The 16,097-nt window shown below is 34.2% G+C and overlaps 2 protein-coding genes across 2 annotated transcripts in view; one reads left to right on the forward strand and one right to left on the reverse strand.

Moving 5' to 3' along the window:
• LOC101898043 (uncharacterized) overlaps window positions 1–16,097 on the reverse strand; it is a 232,260-nt gene that overhangs the window by 22,321 nt on the left and 193,842 nt on the right. The gene's annotated exons all lie outside the window — the stretch shown is intronic.
• LOC101897772 (peptidyl-alpha-hydroxyglycine alpha-amidating lyase 2) overlaps window positions 1–16,097 on the forward strand; it is a 31,229-nt gene that overhangs the window by 9,024 nt on the left and 6,108 nt on the right. The window contains exon 5 of the mRNA XM_005189308.4: window positions 3,593–3,680. Within this exon, the coding sequence (XP_005189365.1) occupies window positions 3,593–3,680 (88 nt within the window). The remainder of the gene's footprint in view (window positions 1–3,592; window positions 3,681–16,097) is intronic.

The following is a 16,097-nucleotide window of genomic DNA, read 5'->3' on the forward strand; positions in this document are numbered from 1 at the left end:
GACCATTTGTGGGGAAAGCACTTGATGGAGTGGACCGATATTATCCATTTTTGAACCTGGCCAAGCACTGACGCAGATATTAGGATTTGCTGGAGCAAAATCGGATTATCGTTTCTCTTTTTGTGCAAAACATATATTTTTGAAAATTCCGACCTTTTGTGGGGGTGGTACCAGAAAGAGTGGACCGATATATTCCATCTTAACACCAGGCCTTGGGTTAACATAAATATTGGGATGTGTGAAATTTGAAGACAATCTGACTCTTACATCACATTTTATGAGAGTGGTAATTTATTAAAGTTTTGACCATTTGTGGCGGACGTACTTGACGGAGAGGACCGATATTGTCCATTTTCACACCTGACCTAACACTGACGCAAATATTAGGATTTGCTGGAGCAAAATCGGATTATCATTTCTCTTTCTGTGCAAAAAATGTACTTTTTGAAAATTTCGAACTTTGGAGTGGACCGATATTACCGAGCACTGACGCAAGTATTAGGATTTGCAAATTTGGAGCAAAATCGGATTATTATTATTATTAAGTTTGACAAAAAATATTCCGACGTACCATGTTTGGACCAAATCGGATACACCCTTCGAGAATTATCGTGCGCACCAGCCAGCCAGACGGACGGACGGACATCGCTAGATCGACTCCAAATGTTCTGAAACGGATTTGGTCTAAAAAGACCTAGGGTCTAAAACCGTTATTTCGACTAGGCACGTTTTGACCGTATCAAATGATATATACCCTCTGTAGCCATATGGCTGAGGGTATAAAAAATGGGTTCAAGGTTTTGTAAAACAAAACGCTCAAATAAAGCGAAGTAAGCATTCAACCCTATTCAGATTTCACACATACAAACATTTTTGCTAATGCAATATCTGTTGCGAATCTGTGAACTCCTTCTGGTACCTCATTCACAATAGGGTCACAATTTTCAATACTTTTATCTGCAATAAGTTGTGAAACGAGTCAAAGATTCTTTACGACTTGCTATATCTAAATATATCTCTCATTGCCAGAAACCTGAGATGAATATGAAATTTATGATTTTCCATAAATCTATATATATATATATATATATATATATATATATATATATATATATATATATATATATATATATATATATATATATATATATATATATATATATATATATATATATATATATATATTTTTTTTTTTTTTTTTTATATAAAATTTGTAAATGTAAAATTTGAATGTATATCGCCTTCTTTTAATGACGCTGTTCGTAGCATAAAACACTAGCACGTGTCGGATTTGTTCCATAAAAATCGGGAAACAAGAAGTTAGTAAAATCAAACCAAGCACATTGCTCATTTTCATTGACTGTTCATTTTCTCCAACTATATTGCTTTTGAAAAATTATTATACCCTACAACACTATGTGTTGGGGGTATTATAAGTTTGATTGGCCCAAAAATTATGAAACACCACGAAATATTGATTTCCCACATAGGAAAGTATATATGGATCTTCCTATCTCGCCGAGCTGAGTCGATATAGCTATGTATGTCCGTCCGTTGAATACCCTACAACACTATAATAAACGATACAGTTTACATAGGCAAGATACTCGAAAGAATTCCACAAGATATTGTGACAAATAATAAAAGAAAACCATCAGGTTTCGTTCTTTAATTTTCGAATAATAGCAACTTAAACTAATTTGCTCATTTCCAATTTATTGGTAGATGTTGCACTTAAATGGTCTTCCTAGATCTGGAACCAATATTTCCCAAAGACCTATAATCTCTCAGAAGTGGCAAAAGATTAACATTTATTATTGGTTTTTGACTGAAACGCATCTATATCAGATACAGACATTTGACTATATTCTTCAACGAAATCCGCCTTAACGAAATAGTCAGAAGTGCGTCTTTCCTGTATTTGTGAATTCTCCAAAAAGTCACTGGAATGGACATTTTCGTATTTTGTCTACAAAAGTTGGCAAACTCCTTCACACATTGAATATTTTTGGATGGCCATCCAGAACTGCTTGGCTTTTGCAATGTCCGGTAACCCCCATAATTACGACCTGCTGACAATTTTGCAGTTTTTTGGTCCATTTCAACCCCTAAATATATGGCGATCATCTTCAAAAAGAATAGGTTTTTATTCTGACCCTCATCTTATCTCCATGCAAAATTTCGTAAGGATCGGGCCATAAATGCGATCTGTATATGATATCCTGATATTCTAACTACTTAGTTTTGTTAGCTGTAGAAATATTACCAAATGTTCAAATCAAAATGAAAATATGCCAAAAATATGACAAAATTAAAAAAATATGAGAAAATTTTACAAAATCAATATTTTCATCTTTAGAGAGATATTTTTATGCGATTTTTTTTCGACGTTTTATGTTTCCTGCCAAGAGGTCATTCTGAATTAATGAGAACTGTCGAAATCAGTTCAGCCGTTCTCGACATATAAGAGATTTTTCAAGCATATCTTCTTTGGTAAACATATATATCGCACATATTTTGGATGTTAACATCAATATAAAGATCAGAAGTAACCTTGTCATGGCTTTGTGATTTCGCCGGGATTTAAAATATTCGCGGTTTAATGAAAAATTTTGAATTTTTTCAACAAAAAAGATATTGTCTATTTTACCCGCTAAATATTATCCGATGACCACCCAAATAGGTAGGCTTCTTGCCAGCCCTAAACCCTAGCTACATGCGAAATTCCGCGTCGATTGGTCTATAATTGCGACCTGTAGAGCAAGTGCAAAATCAGGATTTTTTTCAGTTTTTGGTCCATTTCAACCCCTAAATATTATGCGATCATCACCAAAAGAAATAGGGTTCTATTCTGACCATAGCCCCACCTCCATTTTAAATTTCGTGAAGATCGGACCATAATTGCGACATATATACACTTCATTTAATATCTCTTGACCAATTTGCACATATATCTATTTTGCCAGTAGGCAGGTTAAGTTCGTAAATGGGGTCCAGGTTTTCATATAGCATGTAGGTCCACGTTTTCATCTAGCCCCCACATAACGGTACCTCCTCCCTATATTCGTTATTTTGATGATTTTAGCGGCATTATTCACCGAAATTCTTTCAAATTTGGTATTTGAAGTTCGTAATGGATACTACAGCCTGTGACAGATTGTTGTCTATGGTCTTTCAGGTCCAGATCTTCGCTGTACGAAGATCTGGACCCATATAACGGTACCTCCCGATATTCGGTATTTTGATGATTTTAGCTCATTATTCATCGTTTATTTCTAGTTTTTAATTTGAATATGGTAACGGCTTATGACAAACAATGCATAGGTAGGTTCACGTCGTATAGACCCCAATATAACGGCTGTTATTTTTTTTAAATTTCTAAATTCGTTCCAAATGGTGGAGGGTATTCAAAGTTCGGCCCGGCTGAACTGCTTTTTAACTTGGTTATAAAAACTATATGGCTTGTGCTAAACCATAATTGGTACATATATCTCAGCACTCTGTAACAAAGTTTGTTTTAACGCAATATGCTTGCTTTTCAGGTGAATACAATATAGGGACAAAAACTAAACTAAACAATGTTATATTTCAGTTTTTTATTGCCGATGGCTATTGCAATCAAAGGATTTTGAAATTCAATGCAGCTGGAAGACTTCTCCGAACCATACCTCAACCTCCAGGTGAGTTTTTTGCATAATATTATGAGAGTTTTGTCCCTGTACTTTATTAAAAGTTACATTATTATTAAGGTATGGACGAAGGAACACTAAAAAAAACCGCGGTTAAGTGTCATAGACAAAAAATCTGAATTATTAATAATTTTCGGGAAACTTTCAAGATTCTCTTGTTTAGTTTTGTTTCACGATATAGCTTCCAATTAAAACTTTGAATATATTATATTTAGTTTATTAAAAATCTGTATTTATTGGCATTCGAAAATGCGCAGAACGGTCGGCTAACTCAATTCGAACAAAGTTAGTGAGAGTTTTCGTCTATACCTTTATTTGATAGTATACTCGTAATACATAAACTAACTGGCCCATAGTTAAAGCGTTTAACGCATATTTTTAAAAATATATACACACAATACGTCTTACAAGTTGTTATTGCAGTTGTAATCAAATTGTTGGTGTTGGAGTAAAAAATGTGGAGGTTTTTGTTTTTTTATTAAACATATAAATGTTCTGATCCCAATCTCTAGCCACATAGCTCAATTTCAAATTAAGAAACTTAATAGGTCTAGCACATCTATCAAAAATAATATGTCATCGGCTCATTACAGACTCAATTATTATTATTGTATATAAGGAAGATTTTACAGTCAAATGGGTTGTGATTTAAGACGTCTATTTGCAACTTTAAACATACTTGTATATTAATCTACGTTCCTCGTTTATGATGATACTTATCTCCCTACATTTTTCGACCAAATTAGCCCTTATTTGACATTTGAGATTTTCAGTACAGTAAAATTTTTTCAGGAAATAGTCGTATAATACTCGTTCACTATGGCGCATAGCCTCCATTTATTAGACAGATTTAAAGTATTTTGAAGGTTTCAAAAGCATTTTCGACAATATTTGCAATAAAAGTCCACTGTTTGCTTCATTCCCCATACAACAGTGCCTCTTGATATCCCGTATTTCACTACATTTCATTTTGGGTTCTCATTGGATGAAAGTTTGTTATACGAAAGTAATAGGTCCACGTTTCGGTCAAATGTCATGCCATGTAAAAAATATATCACCCAATGCAATAAAATTATTCCATTTTCATTGCCATATTTGTATCTGTTTTTTTAGTAATTATTTGGAATGTCTTGGTCGCTTAATTCAGCTAAAGTGACTACAAATTTGTGTTCTCCATGTCGGCCAAGCCGCTGGAATGCTAGATTCCCATAAACACTAATAAACAAATGTTGTTTGTATAAACATTCAAATTAAATAAATTATCTAGCTCATTTAAGTTAAAATCTTTTAACATTTTTTATACCCTCCACCGTAGTATATTAAGTTTGTCATTCCGTTTGTAACACCTCGAAATATACATTTAAGACCCCACAAAGAATATATATATTCTTGATCAACATAAAATTCTATGTCGATTTATCAATGTCCGTCCGTCTATCCGTCTGTGGAAATCACTCTAGCTTCCGAACGAAATGAAGTAAGTCGATAAAAATTTACTCAAATGTGAATTATTTCTGCAGGATTTTTGGTATTGAAAATGGGCCATGTAGGTCCACGTCTCCGTATAGCCCCCATATAACGGTAGCTACATTATTTACCGGAATTGTTTCAAAATTGGTATTTTAACTTCGCAATGAATACTACAGCATAAGACAGAAAATGGGCCATGTAGGTCCACGTCTTCGCATAGCCCCCATATAACGGTACCCCCCAATATTTTGATGATTTTAGCAACATTATTCACTGTTTCATTGTTTCAAATTTGTTATTTGAAGTTCGTAAAGGATACTGCAGCCTGTGAGAGAATATTGTCTGTGCAGGTCCACATTTTGGTATAACCCCATGTTACCTCCCTATATTCGGTATTTTTAAGATTTAAATAACAAATTTTATTTATTTATTTATTTTTTTTTTTTTTTTTTGGAAATTGTGAAATTCGTTCCAAACGGTGAAAGTTATTCAAAGTTCGGCACGGCCGAACTTATATCTTTTTTACTTGTTTGTTTTAATCAAATCATATCACTCACTTAACTAGGATGAATCAAACCGATCAGACTCATTATACAGGGCTGTCAGATATGGTGATTTCTCACCAAACGTGGCGATTTTTAATTTGGCGACATGGCGATTTATAGATTTGTTGGCGATTTCGTTGGCTAATTTTAGGAAATGTTCTGTCTCGTTATTTATTAAGCATGTATTTCATTACTGTAGACTTGGTTCAACTTATAACAGACTAGAGTAGACAAAAATCCATGCTCCAAATATGGCTTAAGACATTTGTTATCATGTCAAAGTGAATGCCATTTTAATTTTCAAATGAATTGCTAATTGAACTTTGGCAGAAAAACTACACATACATGATTTAACTATTTCACACGGTCCTGATATTGTCAATGCTTTTTATAACCACTATGTTAATACATTCCGTGAAAACGTACCCGATGAGCCACCGCTAGATATCGAAGAATCTATATCATCATATTTAGATCCTACTTCTACTCATATATACACATTTAATAAAGAATTTAACTCGCTGGATAATCCGGACACCTATCACTTCACATCTACATCCGTTGTCAAACCTCAAATTGCCTGTATAAAGAAGAAGAAATCAAGTGGACAAGACGACATATCAAACTATGTAATTAGAAAATTCCCAGATACAGCTATTAAATTCCTAACAATTATTTTTAATAATTGCTTGAATAACGGATATTTTCCAGAACCGTGGAAGTCGGCGAAGATTATCCCAGTAAAAAAAAGCCTAGCAGCATAAATCCTGACGAATTTCGTCCTATTTCCTTACTTTCAACATTGGAAAAATCTTCGAACGTGTGTTACACGAAAAGTTGGAAAACGAATTTGTTATTAACCCTATTTCCCCATTACAGTTTGGATTTAAACCAGCTCACTCTACAAATCACGCCTTACTTAAATTTCACAATGCTATAACGAGTCACCTAAGAGAGAAAATATGCACAGTGGCAATCTCTCTAGATATCCGGAAGATATTTGATTCTGTATATCACAAAGGCATTATTTACAAATTAATTAAATTGAACGTGGATCCGTTTTTGGTCAAAATTTTTCAAGTTTTTTAAACAACAGAAAATTTACTGTTATCAATGATTATATGTCTAAATTTGGCGCAATTGAAAGTGGTGTACCTCAGGGTAGCGTCCTCAGGGTAGCGTTGGTTTTCCACATGTTTCCGAAAATTCTAAATCTATTTTATACGCGGATGATTGTCTGATATATAGTCATAACAACTCACCAATTACTGCTCTTAATAATGCAGCGTACCATCTTCAAATTATAAAAGCATATTACACGGCATGGGGAATATCCATAAAGGCAGCGAACTCGGAGGCAATTTGCATTAGAAATGCTTCAGGAAAATGCCATAGAACAGCAGTGCCTGAATCCAAACTATTGAATCTCTCGCTTGGTGGAACAGAAATCCCTTTTAGGAACACCTTAAAATATTTGGGAATAAACATAAATAAACTTTTTAAATTCAATGATTAAGTTCATCAGAGCCGCCCTGAAAAAAGCCAAAATGACAGCCGGTCGTTTATCATATATTATGGTTTCCCAATGTGGTTTTCGATTTCTCCAACAGTGGCAAATGAAATTGAAATGTTTGAACGAAAAATCCTGAGAAAATGTGTATTAAAAAACTTTCAGAATCCCTCCAAGCGCTTCTCAAATCAGCACCTTTACACCTGCGCAAACATTCTGCACGTATGCTCTCCCTTCAAAGGAGATTTGTGGAAAACCTAGCCGTACATAATAATGAATTTTAAATGAGATATATGCTGCTGAACAAAATATTTCATGGTCTGGCTCAACTTACCTTTCACCAGTAGGAGTTCTAAATGAAAATCTTGACAACAGTTCTGGCCAGTACTTACTACCTGCTTTTTTCACCAAGACGACTCCCGGAACACATAGGGGATAAGTGAATGAAAAAAAACCAGTAAAGAAAGTCCTAAAGTCGGGCGGGGCCGATTTTATGATACCCTACACCACTTTGCTAATTTAGTTGAGCTCCACATAACAAGTAAAAGTTTTTATGGGAGAATTCAATCATACACCCTATGATTATAATTTAAAATTTAAAGGACTAAATACGCCGAAGCATTTGTATCTTTTAAATTCGGACTTGTATTGCCCATTTGGTGCAAAATTAATTCTAAATCAGATAAAGATATATATGGGAGCTAAATTCAAATCTGAACCGATCTCGATAAAATTTGGCAAAGATATTTCTGAGCTGTATTTGATATATTTCCCTGAATATCGTTGTTACGGAGTGCATATTACGGCTGTGGGTAACAAATAAAACAAATCGGATGAACAATATATATGGGAGCTATAGCTATATCTGAACCGATTTCCATCAAATTTGGCATGCTTATTTTTAGGCCTAATTCGGTTGCATGTGCAAAATTCCATACTATTCGGGCTGATATTAGACGTTTGGTGCACAATAAAAGGCAAATCGAACGAAGATATATGTGGGAGCTATATCTAAATTTTTACCGATTATCTCCAATTTCAATAGGGTTCGTCCTTGGGCCAAACAAATGTTGTTTGGAAAATTTCATCTCAATCGGATAATAAATGCGACCTGCATTTTGATCACAAAAATACATGGACAGACGGACTGACATGCATAAATCAACTCAGAAAGTGATTGTATGCAAATCATCAAAAGGAACTATGGGTCTATCTCGTTTCCTTTTGCCTGTTACAAACAAATGCACAATGACACAATACCCTGACCACCTTGTGGTGTAGGGTATAAAAACGATTCTGTGATATTTATACCCTAATAACAAGGTGGTCAGGGTATTATGTCTTTGTGCATTTGTTTGTAACAGGCAAAAGGAAACGAGATAGACCCATAGTTCCTTTGATGATCTGGTGGTGTAGGGTGTCATAAAGACGGCCCCGCCCGACTTTAAGACTTTCTTTACTGGTTTTATATATATTTTAGACTTAAGTCAAGTAGTATCTGATTAATTACACATAAATAGATCATTTCACACCTCATGTTTATTTACTTGATATACTTATAATTTATTTGTTGCACAATTAATGTTCCCTTTACACTGTAGGTAATTGTCTATTATCACAATAATTGCTTTCGCAATTTTTTTCATGTAAGATCTCTACATTACATACTATATATGATCTCATTTCATATATACCTAGCTAAAATTGTCACACTATTCTAGTGTTAACTAGTGTTTAAGTAGTTATGCAGATATGTACACTGCACGCTAAAATATAGACCGCGAGCAAGTCTAAAAATCTATTTTTCACAATTGTTTACATTTTGTAAATTTCTGTTTATTCACTTTGCATGTACCATTTACGAACGCCAATGTGTAGCAAAACAAAACGATTATAATTTTGCGTTTTTTATCACTGTTGTTATCGATAAGTACAACATATTGTAACCGAAAAAAAGAAGAGAGAAGAAAAGAAGAGTTTGTTGCCTATACAAACCTACATATGTGAGGAGTAGTAAAACAAACTGAAACCGTTATTTGGAAGTGTTTTGTTATGGCGTCTGCATCGAAACAGGCAAATTGGATAGACGTTATAAAAAAGAATGGGAAAATGAAAATTGGGCAAAAGGTAAACAAACCAACAACATGTTCTTCCATAAAATTACAAGCTTCAATTTTCAGGTTGGCTAAGACCTATCTCTGAAGCTCCAGTAAGTTACCAATCAACGTGTGGTCCAATGAACACATCATGGTGCTCTGCTTGCAAAACTGCATTAATATCACATAAAGTTGATCTTAAGAAACATGCAGAATCAGTAAAGCATAGTAACAACATGTCCGCATTATTTAAACAAAGCAGCATTATAGAGTATTTGTGTTAACGTTCCACCCTAATACACAATGGTGACATTGTAGCACGAACCATCCTAATGTACAGTATATGATCTTCTTCTTCCTTTTGTTATTATTTTTTACTGTATGCAGTTACAAGTCTCATTTACTCTTACTCTCATCTATTTATCTTTGAGTGATTAAGATACATGATTGCTTGTACATGCATACACACATAAATACACACATACTGGTTGTTAGTTCTACGCTTTGTTATGTTGATGAAAAGAAATAAAGTATCATAAAGCATTCGAACTTGAACAAAAGTGGTTTCACTAATGTAAATACATTACAAGCATTAATTAATTTCGAGTAAAATATCAAATGTTTTTGTAATATTCATTTTTTGCATTGTAGTTTAAGTTCTTCAATCAAATGGGTCGAAAATGTTTGACATCAAGCTAGCAGTGTTTATAGCAAAGCACTGTTCCATAGTTTCTGTTGACCCTCTTTCCACGCTATTACGAAGCTGTTACCCAGAAGATACCCCATTTGCAATATTAAGACTGCACAAAACTAAATGCACTTCAATTATAAAAAGGATAGTTTCACCGTCAATTTTACAAAGTCTGGTAAACGAAATTGGCCGTTCAAAATATAGCCTCATCATAGACGAGTCCACGGATGTTTCACAAACGAAATGGATGAGTGTGTTTGTACGCTTTTTTGATGCAAAGAAACTTATCGTAATGACACAGTTATTGGGTATTTTCTTGGTAGAAAAAGCAACTGCTAAGCATCATGGATGCAGATAGCTTGGAATTGTTTTTGAAAAAGGTAGGATTAAACATTCAAGGCATGATTGTAATTGGGACGGATGGGGTTGAAATCCTGTGCGGCAAGAACAAATCTTTATTCGTACTTCTTAAAAAACAAAACCCTCAACGTGTGCTCGTGAAATATACTTGCCATTCTCTTCACCTTTGCTGCTCCCAGTCTTCGGATTAAATTCCGAAGACTTCTAATTATACCCTCCACCGTAGTATGGAGGGTATATTATGTTTGTCATTCCGTTTGTAACACCTCGAAATATACATTTTAGATCCCACAAAGTATATATATTCTTGATCAGCATAAAATTCTATGTCGACTTAGCGATGTCCGTCCGTCTACCGTCTGCGGAAATCACTCTAGCTTCCAAGCGAATTAAAATAGATTGATAAAATTTTACTCAAATGTATGTTATATCTGCAGGGCTTTTGGTATTGAGAATGGGCCACGTAGTTCCACGTTTTTGTATGGCCACCATATAACGGTACCTCCCGATATTCGGTATTTGAATGATTTAGCGACATTATTTACCAGAATTGTTTCAAATTTGGTATTTGAAGATTGTAATGGACACTACAGCCCAAGACAGAAAATTGTCTGTGCAGGTCCACGTCTTCGTAAAGCCCCCATATAACGGTACCCCCGATATTTTGAATTTAGCAACATTATTCACCGGAATTCTTTCAAATTTGATATTTGATGTTCGTAATGAATACTACAGTCTATGTCAGGAGATTGTCTGTGCAAGTCCACGTCTTCGTATAGCCCCCATATAACGGTACCTCCCGATATTCTGTACTTTGTTAATTTTAGCGACATTATTCACCGGAATTCTTTCAAAATTGATATTTGATGTTCGTAATGAATGCTACAGTCTATGTCAGGAGATTGTCTGTGCAGGTCCACGTCTTCGTATAGCCCCCATATAACGGTACCTCCCGATATTCGGCATTTTGATGATTATAGCGACATTATTCACCGGAATTGTTTTAAATTTGGTATTTGAATTTCGTAATGGATACTACAACCTAAGAGAGAATTTTGTCTGTGCAAATCTACGTTTTGTATAGCCCCCATAAAACGGTACCTCCCGATATTCGGCATTTTGATAATTATAGCGACATTATTCAACGAATTTGTTTTAAATTTGGTTTTGAAGTTCGTAATGGATACTACATCCTAAGAAAATTTTCTGTGCAGGTCCATGCCTTCGTATATCCCCAATATAACGGTACGATATTTGATTTTTTGATGAGTTTAGCTACATTATTTACCGAATTGTTTCATTCAAGTTTCGCATTTGAGTATTTCAATACTTTACGACAATACGTTTACGACAATAGTTGCCTATGCAAGACAACGACGTCGTATAGGCCTTAATATAACGGCTACATTCGGTATTTTTAAGATTTTAATAGAATTTTTACCGGATTTTATTTTATTATTATTTTTATTTATTTATTTATTATTTTTTTTTTTTTTTTTTTTGAAAATTGTCAAAATCGTTCCAAATTGTGGAGGGTATTCAATGATCGGCCCGGCCGATCTTACAGCTTTTTTACTTGTTTTTTAATAAAAGAGTTTATAATTATTTTAGCCATAGTCCACTACTTGCTTTGCTTTATAAACGTGCATTCGAATTAATCAACACGATAGTTGATAGCAATAATTTTAGAAAACATGTAAACATTTCTGGTACGCGTTGGCTCTCCCATGGGGGTGCCATAAAACGGATTTTGAAGCAATGGGTTCAGCTGAAGTTCCATTTTTCACTAATATCTACCGACGAAAAGGACATAGCTGCCCAACATATTTATAATGAATTCTGCGATAGAAAACATACTTTTTTAATATTTGTAAGCCCTATTACATATGAAATGAATCATTTGAGCTTGGAATTTCAAAATGATAATATAGATGCGGGAAGTATGCAGGCAATTTTTAAACACTCAATTTTAAATAAAAGCCAAAATATTGAAGTTGTTTTAGATTAACTAAACACCGCCACTGACAAATCCAATTGCTTTCTCCCTCTAGACGCTAATGATTTTGGATCAGATTTTGAATTGGAACTAAGCAAGGTGGAAATATACGTAGGAGAAATACGTATACTAAAGAATTTTTTTTTCATACTTGAAACAACAACTTGAAATTATTAAGAGAATACCGGAAAATATGAATATTTTTAAGGTCTATGCACAACTCTCCGTTTCAAAATATGACAATCAATTATCACAAACTAAATTTACGGTTGTCCGAGAAGCCATAAAACAATTTATGGACTCAAACTTTTCATTAGATGTGTATGAAACTCAGTTTAACAAAAAAATCCAACAACTCGATTTTTGGCCAAAAGTTTATAACAACCGTGATGCGGCAGGTACATACCACTTTAAAGAAATATCACTAGCTGTTTTGAATATGTTAGTCATTCCAACTTGTAATGCATGCGTTTACCAAAACAAGGTATAACATCCAATTTGATCTTGTGGATGCCCTTTTGCGGGTAATCAACCATTTTAATAAAAACAAGTAAAAAAACTATAAGTTCGGCCGGAACTTTGAATACCCTCCACCATTTGGAATGAATTTGACATTTTTCAAAAAAATAAAATCGGTTATAAATTCTGTTAAAATCTTGAAAATACCGAAAGTAGCCGTTATATTACGGTATAACGGTAACTCCAGAAATTTCCAAATATTGTTCTTATTCTTACAGAGTGCATATTACGGCTGCGGAGGACAGAAATAACAAATCGGATGAACAATAGATATGGGAGCTATAGCTATATCTGAACCGATCAAATTTGGCATACTTATTTTCAGGCCCAATTTGGTTGTATGTGCAAAATTCCATACTATTCCGTCTGATATTACACGTTTGGTGCACAATAAAAGGCAAATCGGACGAAGATATATATGGGAGCTATATCTAAATATAGCTCGGTCTACCAACGCGTGAACGTGATAGGAACACCTGACCATGAAAAAAGCAAGAACATGCCAAATTTAGTCCGCATACACGAATAGTTTGTCCTTCGGATTTATTAACTTCATAGCAAATGCCAAGCGGGCAGGAAACTGCACACTTTTGAAGTTGAGTGGCATTTCTGATAATCGTATCCTCAATAAAATTGCTTGTGCAGTTTTTTACTGTTAACCTAATACCATTAAAAGGCTTTGTGGGTTAATGCTTCTCAATAAAATCATATTCCAATCTGAACAATATAATTTAACAAACAAACAATATAATTTACACCAAATTCCGTCACACCTTCCATATTTCATTGAATTGATGTCTCAAATATGTAAAAAAATCTTAACCGATTTCCAATTGCTTTGTCACATTTATTATTGTAAGCAAATACCACCACACATTCTGAATTTCATTGGAATCGGTCATACATATCATTTCTAGTGAAATGAAATATATAGCTATACCCTAACCTTCAATATAATTTGGCAAATTTTTTGGTACCAGATTTCGCCTCTCTGTCCGAATTTCATTGGAATCGGTCATGCATATCAATCCAAATTTGAACCGATTTTAATATAATTGGACTAATTTATTTTTTGGATTCGAACATACATATCGTGTTTCGTGCATCTAATAAATGAAATCGGTCGAAAATATACATGGGATCAATATCCAAATCTGAACCGATTTCAATATAAATTGGCAAATTTATTTTCTAAACAAATCCCGTCACTCATTCCAAATGTCATTAAAATATAACATTCATATCGTGTTTGGTACATCAAATAAATGAAATCGGTCGAAAATATATATGTTAACCAAATTCAATATAATTTGACAAGTGTATGTTTGTTTTAAACTCTGTTACACATTCCAAATTTCCTTGGAATTAGAGATACATAGCGTGTTTGCTGCATCAAATACATGAAATCGGCCAAAGTGTATAAGTGAGCTATTTTCCGATTTCAATATAATTTGGCAAATGTAATTTAGGTATATAGCCTATGTTACTTTCAGACAATGTTGTAGTATACTTGGAAATTTTCAGGAAAATCTGAAATAATTTTTAACATATATCAAGTTATTTTCGGTTTGGTGATTTCTGACACTCAATTTGGCGATAGAGCAGAAAAAAAAATCTGACAACCCTGTCATCATAGATGATCGCGCCGTTATGAACAATTCAACATTAGTTCGTTAAACAAATCACTAATTTGAGCTGTTTGATTGCGAACACAGAACTTCGATCAACTCATGTCTGTTCACGACTTTTTCGTTTCGCTTGAGCAACTCGAATGAACATGTCATATCTGACCAATTGATCGGGTTTGATTGCATTTCCACTAAGTGTGATCAAGCCTACTCAATCATACTCATTGCAGCCCTCGGGTGTGTATGTGTCTTCTGTAACTTTTAAAATGTCTTTTGTATTTTATTCACTGGCTAATGTAGTTCCTGTAGCCAGTGTGAACCATAGCTAACCCGCCTTGGTCCGGAGTTTGTTGCGTACGCGTTCTCTACGTATGTACAAAAATTATGTTTATCCTTTTCTGTCATGAGAACACTTCGCAACATTTCAACGGGCAGTGGATAGCGTAATGGATCAGATATGGCGCCACATGCGGTTACATATATACACTAGTGGCCAAAACTAAAGAAACTAAAATCGCAAAGACAAGAAATGCACTATAACTTTTACAAAGCTAAACAAATCGTAATAATTTTTCCAGTTTTAAATGAAGTACTTTGTTCACTTCTAAAAAAAAAATAAAAATACAAAAATAATTTTGAATGAAAAATAATATATGGAAAAATAAAATTACCCAATATATTTTTATACCCTCCACCATACTATGGAGGGTATATTAACTTTGTCATTCCGTTTGTAACTCCTCGAAATACTCATGTCAGACCCAACAAAGTATATATATATACTTGATGTCTGTCTGTCCGTCTGTCTGTTGTAATCACGCTATCATTCGAATAAATTGAGATAGAAGGCTAAAATTTTGCACACGTGTTTATTTTTTCAGTAGGCAGGTTAAGTTCGTAAATGGGCCATGTAGGCCATTTTTCATATAGCCCCATATTACAGTACCTCCCAAAATTCGGTATTTTGATGATTTAAGCGTCATTATTCACCGGAATTGTTTTAAATTACGTATTTAGAGTTCGTACTGGGAACTACAGTCTGTGACAGAAAATTGCCTATGCAGGCCCAGGTCTTCGTATAGGCCCCATCACATCATCATACATTTGAGATACTGTATATGACGTTAGTAATGGATGCTATAGCCTGTGACAGAAAATTGTCTATACTGGCCAAGGTCTTCGCACAGCTTCGATATAACGGTAAATCCCTATATACGATATATTGATGATTTAAGCTACATTATTCACCGTTTATTTCAAGTTTCGAATTTGAATATGGCAATGGCTAATGGCAAACAATGCCTATGTAGGTCCACGTCGTATAGACCCCAATATAACGGCTATATTCGGTACTTTTAAAATTTTAACAGAATTTTTTAAGGATTTTATTTTTTGAAAATTTCCAAATTCGTTCCAAATGGTGGAGGGTATTCAAAATTCGGCCCAGCCGAACTTACTGCTTTTTAACTTGTTTATTTTAAAATAATTAAATTTTGGCTAGTAGTCGATAGCATAACCATTATTTTTGATAGCAGCTGCATACCTACGAGGCACTGAATCTATAACACGATCAATTCGATACTTGGGAATGCT

The sequence above is a fragment of the Musca domestica genome, unplaced genomic scaffold (genome assembly GCF_030504385.1).
Source record: "Musca domestica strain aabys unplaced genomic scaffold, Musca_domestica.polishedcontigs.V.1.1 10, whole genome shotgun sequence".
NCBI lineage: Eukaryota > Metazoa > Arthropoda > Insecta > Diptera > Muscidae > Musca > Musca domestica.